Genomic DNA, 9793 nt, shown 5'->3' with positions numbered 1-9793 from the left:
TATAGTGATAGTTAGTTATTTGAAAAAATCTCGGTTGCTTTCAAATTGCTACATTTCTGCCAAACTTGTTTGCATAGGTCTAATGTGTAGTCTATTCATCATATGGCATCTTTGAATAATAATAATAATAATAATAATAATAATAATAATAATAATAATAATAATAATAATAATAATAAATCAATGGCATCAAGAATAAATTGTTTGTGGCCTAATGATGAAGTACGACTTGAGAATACAAAGGACGGAAAAGATATAACATCTCACGTATAGTGTACGTCATGCATGTAAATGACATAAGACAATGATGTTTAAGTTTATGTTGGTAAATGGAAGTACCTTCATATATTTACATGGCATCGTGTATGCAACACATGTTAGCACATGCTTCAAATTTCATAAATTGGAAATGCAACGTCAAAGACATTCAATGTATTCAGCTCGTTTTCAACGAGCTCTAAATTTTAAAACATGTAGTGCACTTTTCTTCTTTCTCTATCTCTGTTTTTTCTTTTTATTTATATATAAAAGTGATGTAGATAGACTTATATCTGCTCCAACTATACTAGATTATATTTAGTAAGAAGAATTTAATTTTGATATATTATTAGTGTAAAATAATTTTATATATATAATTTTGTTATGTTATTAATAGTATTTTTGTCAATTTTTGTCAACTTTTATTTATAATTGTGTTTAATGAAAGTGTCATTGTGAATGTGCTTAATAAAAATGTCTTTTTTATAGCCGTGTTTAATAAAAATGTCTTTATAGATATATTTTCTGAATGTATCTCTTTATATATGTGTTTAAAATATAATAATTAATTATTGTTGACAATAAATTAGCAGATAATATGTTGATACCCTATGTTTTTTCTTGTACATATGTCTAATGATGTAATGTCACGTTATAAAAAATAATTATCTTTTATATTAATTGTATAGATAATTAGAATAGACGTAATTAAATACTTGTGTAAAATATTTTACCCCATCAATACATTAAGATTGTTTTTTATTAAGAATTGTAATGAAATTAGGTATAGAAGAATTTTCTGAGTTTATATAATTTTTTTTGTATTTTATTTTAAGGTTTGAAATTTTTAATATCATCTCATAAAATTATTTTTTTAAAAAATTTAAATTGATAAACTGAAGAATATTTAAAAATATATTTTAAATAAAATTAAAATTAATTGATTCCAAGAAAGTATGTACTCCAAAGTTTTACACACGTGACTTATTCCATGCCTATATATATGTATGATTCTCCCTTTGTACTAAATATTTTTACAAAACCAATAATTTTTAAAGTATTTTTATATTTCTCCTATATAATTTTCTATAATATAATTGTCACTTATATTTTAGATTAATAAATTAATTATGCAAATATAAGAGCAGTATTATGATGATAGTGAAATTTTGAGAAAGGAAAAAGGAAATATGATTGGGATTATTTAAACCAAACACACTACTTAATTATCAATTAGTAATTTGATACTAGTAGCTAGAGTAGTTACCAGATCTTATACTTGTATCCAGAAAAGGAGGGAAGAAAATTACAAGACCAATTAAATAATAAATATACGTGGTTATACAATATAATAAAGCAAATACATATACATAATCATATATAAACATACACAACAAAAATATTAATAAACTATATAGTCACTTGATAAGATCTTACAGCAGTTAAAAGGAGTTAAATTACTATACACATGACTAATTATAAAAAAAATTTAAACTCACATTCATTTGGAATATCACTTGTATTGAATGGGAGTTTAAAATAATTTTATAGAATGTGTATAGAAATTAAACTCAATTAATGAGTTTGGGTTGTTGTTGTTGTTGTCCGTCGTGAGGGATAAAGACAACACATTCTTCACATTTGACTGTTTGGTGTTGTCGACGACAACCATGATGATTCGTGTCACGTGACAGCGAACCACCATAACCAATTCCAACCAAACTTTTGGCTTTCAACGCCTCCATTTCCCAATCGGTGTTATACACAACAAGAAGGATGGAAACAACACAAGCCACCTGAGCCGATAGCAATCCATAACACATTCCCACAAACCCTAATTCCCAAATAAACCCCAAAACAATTGCCACGGGTGCCCCAACCAAGTAGAAAGAATAGAAGTTGATTCCAGCTCCAACCCCAGGCCTAGCACTCCCTCTAAGGATTCCAACGCTTGTTGTTTGTGGACAATTTGCAATCTCACATAATCCAATTATGGGCAAAACCGTAATTGTAAGTTCCAACACTTCACTATCACTTGTGAAAACCCTACCCCATTCCTCTCTCCCTAGAGTGGTCCATAATAATCCCAACACTGAGCTTGCTAGTGCCATTCCTATGGCCACCATGGTGGACAAGCTCGCCCTTTCGGGTTGACCCGCGCCCAATTCGTTTCCAACCCGAGTGGAAACGGACGCGCTCAGCGCCATCGGCAGAGTGTACATCAACGAAGTTGTCTGTATCACTATGCCGGCGGTTGCCAGAGCCACACGTGGGTTATAAAGATAACCCGCTAGAATGGTCATTAGCTCGTACCACCACCATTCCAAACACACACCAAGACAACTTTGTATCGAAAATCTTATCAACATCCCCCATTCTTTGCGACTCAAAGTTGTTGGACAAGAATTATTGAAGATAGCATCACCATGGACAACCTTTTGAGATTGTGACAAGGGACAAAAAAGCGACAACGACGACGAATCTTTATTGTTGTTTGAGATATTTGTGTATACCATGTATGATAGAAGAAACAAAAGTGTGTTGAAATTTGCGACAAAAGCCGAAACTGCGATCCCGGGAACACCAAGGTTGAGTTTGAAGGTGAAGAAAGCGAGTACTGGAACATGTATGAGAATGGAGAAGAAAGTGGACCACATTAGAGGCCAAGTTGTACCTTTGCTACGTAGAAAAATACGTATAGGGTGAAGGAAGCTATTAGCAATGAGGTCAGGGATAGAATAGAAGCAATAGACGCTTGCAATTCGTGTTATTTCAGAATCTTGATGGAGGCAAAGCATCAAAGGTTCAAGCTTTAGCCACAAGATTGAAATGGGTAGGGATGCTAGGAGTAGCATTAGGATGGTTCGTTTCATTGTGATGGAGACTAAGGAGAAGTTTCTAGAACCGAAGGCTTGGGTGCAAAGCGGCTCCATGCCCATGGCTAGGCCTGAGAGCACGGAGTAACCGGTGATGTTTGTGAAGCCGATGGCTAAAGCACCACCGGCTAACTCAAGGCTCCCGAGCCTTCCCATGCATACAACCATGATCATGTTCTTGAGGTATCCCACTAGGCTCATGGCTGCTATTGGGAAACCTATGTCTGCCATTCTCTTTACCTCATCCACTACCTGCTCATGATCAAGAAAAAAAAATAATTAAACATAATTAACTTTAATTAGTGTTTTAAACACTTAATTCTTATAATTGAAATACTTATTCTATTGTCCTTATTGGACTTTAATAATTGCAACGTCATTTTGTTATTTGATATATAATCATGTTTGTGAGTCATAAAGAATTATAATTAACTTTTTTTTTTACTTTTTAATATATTTATTTATTTTTAATTATTATTAAAATAAATAAATAATTTTAAATATAATTATAAATATTACATATATAAAATTATCGATATTAAATTAGATAAGATAATTTTGTATTATTATTTTTTTAGTATTACTCTTTTGATAAATAGTAAAACTTGTGTGCAACAAAAACAAATCATGGCCGGAGAGTAATCACCACTTCCCACCTCTTTGTCCTACAGACACTTTCTATTTTTGTTTATCTCACTTTGTATTTGTATTTTCTATTTTTGTTTAGAAGACTACTAGAGTTTCGAAATGTCACTATACTTCTTATTCGGTTTAAATAAAATGAGATGAAAAATTTTGAATAAGAAAAAAGAGAGTAAAAAAATGAGTTTATTGGCAAATAAATTTGTACCATATTTCTTCTCCAGTCAATAGTCAAACTGTAATATTTTATACAAAAAATTAAGATGCATATAAAGTCAAAACTATTTGTATATGATGAAAAGGGTAAATTAAAGAATGAAAATGAAGAAGAGAATTAGTGATACCTCTGCGGTTGTAGGGTATGGCTTGGAGGTTTTCTCGACGGCAACCATATCTTAAGGAAGGCTCTAGTTTTTCTCTTTCTTTGTTTTATGATAGTGGATGTGGATATGTTTGTGTCACAGGATATTATAACAGTCTCTGAGAAGCACAAAAAATTAAATTGGAAGTGTGTGGAATGAAGAGGGGACCATAAAAAGTGTAGTGAGAGAAGAGGGGAACAATAAGCAATAAAGTGTGTTACGTTTGTGATGATGTGCGAGGTTGAGAAGAAAGCAATAAAGAATAACCCTTTATATAAGGTCTTGGAGGGTGCATGGTGGGGTATGTTAATGTTAGCAACATTGCTGGAATTATATTCATTAAATTTAAAGAGCCTATATATAATGATTTCAAAAGCCTAAACTAATACGACATTATTATTTGAAGTGTGTCATGAAATTAATTCTTCGAATAATTATATTTCTAATAAAATATTTATACACAGCTCTAAATATACAATGATGTAAAGTATTATCCCAATAATATAAAAAACTCAACAATTATAGTCCAAAAATATTAGGGGCCAATATTTATTTGCCTTTTATATTTATTTTATATTTAAGTTAATACTAATTATTTTTAATATTTTTAATACTTAATTGGTCTAATATTTTTAATACTCATAGTTTTATATTAATGTAGGATAATCAAACTCGGATATTAAATTAAAATATTTTGAGCTATATTGAAGGTGATGATGAATTACATCATGGTCATATATATACATATATACAAATTAATTATATGTCACTTTACTCACTCAAACGTTCTTATATACAAGAAGTGGAATTGTTCAATCTCAATCACTAGCTAGAAGATGAGTTGTTCCATTCACTCATATAATGTATAAGAGACATATAAAGTTATTTGCACAAATACATTAATTTAATTTGTTCATCACTACTCCTCTATATTATTATAAATAATTACTAGAATAAAGATAATTAAGACCTAGATTTAAAAAATTATAAATCTTTTATGATTTCCATTACTCATTAAGTAAACAATGATATATATATATATATATTATTTATCTTTGTGTTAAAAATATAATCATTCATATACCTTTTTCTATCAACTTAAAATTTTTAAAAAAATAATATCATAACATGATATCAAAATTTCTGTGACTAAAAAATCTAAAATTCGATCTTTGTTAAATTTCAAAACAAAAGAAAATAGCGTGCACAAAAATTTAGTTTAATATGTTAGAAGAAGTGAGATGATTATCATTCTCTCTGTATGCTTACGTCATGTGTACACCAAAATCAGTAATCAGTATAAAATAAATACTGAAATATAAATACATTATGAAAATAAATTAAACCACATATATATTTATACACAAATACATTGATAACTAATTTTAGTTGCTGATTTTAATGTACAAATAGTATTTCTCATATTTAATTAATTAGAAATAAACAAAAAGGATATGCATATATAATTGGAGAATAGGAATTAAGAATATGCGAGTAGCTAGGTTGCAAGAGTAAGCGCACTAAAAAACCTTATTTAAACCGTGCGATATATACATGAATGAATAGGAATACCTAAAGCTCTCTTCTATCTTAGTCCATCTTTGTCACTTTTCCAAATATGAAGAGGCATAAGCACATTCTCTGCTCCATAAGAATTACACATATGCTGTATTACCACAAGTTTCAACTTCACGTTTTAAAAAGAAGATGTTGCTAATTTGTGCATGTGCTCCCAGAACTCATTGCTATTGCATTGTGTATACTGAGATCATGTTTGGCGAATTTTGGGCGCTTACGAATTGTTCGATGGAACTCACACTGTGACACACTCCTAATAATAATAATATATATATCTTTTCGGAAACAAAACTTCTGCCTACTATTCTTCTTCTACTTATTTCCACTCAATTTTTTATACATATAATTTCTCATATCATATTGTTAATCATCTATTTTATACATGTGGTAGTAAATATCACCATTATAGTTCTTGCACAACATATGTATGCTTTACAGGTTCGATATAACTCTTTTGACCTAATGCTTGCTTATAAAAAAAATTACGTGAATAATTTTATGAATCTTTAGAATTATAGTCAAGTGAAATCAACTAGTTGAAAAATAGATTTATTATAAAAAATTACTGGTTACGAATTAATGATTACAAAACACCAAAATTATTGGCCTAGCATTCCTCTTATTGTTATTACTACTTTATTTCTAATAATTTTTCACATGCGTGAGATATAAAATTAAAAAGAATCTAAAGAACCAATTACAATATAATAAAATAATTTTAATATAGTGAAAGATTATTTTTTTTATAATAAATCTATTTTTCAACTAATTGATTTCACTTGACTATAAGAAAAATATTAGGGGGCAGTAATTTTGGTGTTTTGTAATTATCAATTGGTTATCAATAGTATTTTTAATGGTGTGAGATTACATCTAATAATATCTAATGATAAGAGATTTATCACTTTTATTTTGATGATTAAGTGCTGGCCAAAAAATACAAAAATTGCTGACCCCTAGACTTTTTCTAACAATAATATATTTAGTCGTTTTTATTGTGTTCATATTCTATTTTTTCTGTTTAAAAAATCAAATGGAAAAATACGAATAACAAAAAAAAATTTAAAACCGTTTTGTCGTAAAAATATTACATATCATAAATTTTGTAAGTAAATTATTAGAAGGAGGCAAACAAATAATTTTATATCAAAATTTAATTTGATCAATGAAATTATTGTAAACATGCTTAATTTGAATTTAATTTTAATATATTGATAGTGTAAATTTTTTTATATATTTATTTTTTAATAATTATTTATATAGTTAAAATAAAAAATAATTATTTTATAAATGTGATAATATATAATTAAATATATATATATGTAAAATTATTTTATTATTATTTTAAGTTATAAAGTTCTAAAACGGTAAACTTAGCTATTAGAATCAATTAAAATTTGTAGGTTATTTAAATTCCCAACCATCTAAATACAAATATAAATTAATGTGGTTGTTATTTTCTGATAAACCTTGTTAAGTAAAACACTAGTAAGTCATATCTCAATGTGACATGTGTATTGATGACTAGTAACTAAGAAGTGACAATGACTACTTTAAAATTTGTGAAAATATAGATAACTGAATATGAAGAATTCGCACCGGTGTAATGGATGTAGATGTAAACAAAAGTCTATATGCCTGTAAAAATTGTATTTGGATTGTATTATACTATCTAAATTAGAGATAATTAGTACCCAAAATTTGGGTATAATAATTTTATATTTGCTATAATCTTATCTTAGTTCAAAATAAACAATAATTATAATTATTAAATAAAATTATAAAATCTTAAAATGTTTAATTATATATTATGTACTCCTTTTGTAGGAGTACTTTAGCCATATTTGGACAAGATCATTGGATCCACGTAATAATAAAATACTTATTGAATTGATAATATTTTAAAATATTTAATTTTAAATTATTTTACTATTTAAAATAATATTTTTTAAAATAAACAATGTTATATATCGATCAAAAATTAATTACTATATATTTATATATATATAAATGTTATTTAATTTATTTTTAATATATATTTTATATTTTTATATATATTTTATATAAATAATTAATATTTTATGTATATCTAACATAATTATTTTAGAATAACTATGGATAACTTTAATATACCACAAGAGTATTTGTTGAAATAGAATGATAAAAAACTAAAAATCTTGTTACCTATCCTAAAGATGTAACTGCTGATATTTATATAATGATAATAATTAAAATATAAATATAAATATATTATATTAAATATTTTTAATAAAATATATCAAATTATGTAATTATTTTTATATAAAAATAATTTTGTATGAATATTAAAAAAATTATTATAGAAATATTCTATCACATGAATGAATAGAGATGGGGAATAATAATTGCTTAGCTACTGATGGAGAATCACTCCAACTAATTGATGGATTTTTTTAAACTTTATTTTTTTAAAAAATTATGTAAATTATAATTTGTTATCATATATTGTTTAAAATAAAATAAGAAAGAATATGTTAAAAATATTATATAATAAAATATTATATTTTACAGTATTATTTGAAAAAATTAAAATATCTCCTCATTACATAACATATTACATTATAGATTAGTACGTGTTAATATATAAAAAAATACAAAAATTAATAAAATTATATACAAAATGAAAATTTAAGGATTACTTCAAATTTTTAAAACCAGAAGTATACAATTTCATAATGAAAACCTTGATTATATTAAAACTTTATTTATAGACTTATATATATTATCCTTCAACTACATAAACATATAATTAAAAATAAATACCTTGCTATATATTATTTTTAATTAATATTCATTTTCGGTTTGTAGGGACTTTGAAATTTGAAATTAATTACAGTATTGGGAGATAGGTCCACATCAAAAAAACAACAGAAAGTTTAACTAATAAAAATTAGATTGTATTGTAAGCAAAAAAATATCTCCTTTAATAATATTATATATATATATATATATATATATATATATATATATATATATATAATATATGTATCACATGTTAATTTTTGGAGGCAGGCAAGATATTTTATGATGGGATATATATAGATCCAAAAAATCACATAACTTGCTTGAAGCCACCTCACCACACCTTTTTCATTGGAGCAAACACCTTGTCCTCAAAAAGCAATTTGCTATTCTAATTCATTCATATTTGTAACGTTGTTCCCCACCATGCATTTTATATCTCTCCATTTACCTTGCCCATAAAAATATTTTTATACAAAAATAATAATTAAATAAATTATTTAATATAATATATATTTATATATTAATTATTATTTGTATATAAAAATATCTTTACGTGAATAATTACGGTTAGATAGACAATTTTTATTACATGAAAGAATTGAAGCTCACTAGTCTCTTATTAGCTTCCATCATGGTGATTCGATGATGTGATCCTATATACCACACATGTTCCTTAATAGGTTACGGTTCAATAAGACAGGAAAAGGTGGTTTCACACAAGTGAATCCATTAACATATATTCACTCAAAATTTAGACTTTGACAAAATCTTGGTCATGTCTCGTTCACCACGTACGTTTGACATGCCAATCACTTTTCTTTAACAGGCAGATAATTTTCTTTTTTTTTTATTGTAAATAAAATACTGCTCATGAGAATTTAAAATTACGTGATTATTCAAATGAAAATAAAATGTAAATATTATAGCTAAAATGAACATGTGTTATATTAATAATTATTATCTTCACATGTGAGTAGTCATTTTAAAACTACCTGCGTATAAGTGTTTATCAACTAAACTATTATATTTTGATTTTTTTTTTCTAAAATTAAGTGTTTAATTATAAAAATAAAATAAAATATCTTTTAATCAAACCGAATTACGTTTTTAAATATTTCTTCTTCAAAAAGCAACTTTTTTTTACTATTTTCCTTTTTTCCATCATTATTTGTTCTGTTTGTGGCGCAATGAGAAGTTGGTGAAGACGGTGACATACAAAATATACAAGATTTGAATAATGTAACGCATTTGGTGCTAACCCTAGCTATAAGCTGCATGGCTATAGTGTGCATG

The 9793-nt window shown here is 26.5% G+C and overlaps 1 protein-coding gene across 1 annotated transcript; it reads right to left on the bottom strand.

Moving 5' to 3' along the window:
• Positions 1-1690: 1690 nt before the first annotated feature.
• Positions 1691-4209, bottom strand: LOC130973100 (protein DETOXIFICATION 55-like). Its single transcript, XM_057897511.1, has 2 exons — positions 4121-4209; positions 1691-3386 (listed from the first exon to the last, which is right to left on the bottom strand). The coding sequence occupies exons 1-2, from the start codon at positions 4166-4168 to the stop codon at positions 1830-1832; spliced, it is 1605 nt and encodes a 534-aa protein (XP_057753494.1). The 5' UTR covers positions 4169-4209; the 3' UTR covers positions 1691-1829.
• Positions 4210-9793: the final 5584 nt, after the last annotated feature.

This window comes from Arachis stenosperma, chromosome 4, assembly GCF_014773155.1.
Source record: "Arachis stenosperma cultivar V10309 chromosome 4, arast.V10309.gnm1.PFL2, whole genome shotgun sequence".
Classification (NCBI taxonomy): Eukaryota; Viridiplantae; Streptophyta; class Magnoliopsida; order Fabales; family Fabaceae; genus Arachis; species Arachis stenosperma.
Note: the sequence above shows the minus strand (reverse complement) of the source record. Positions and strands in the feature narration are given on the sequence as shown.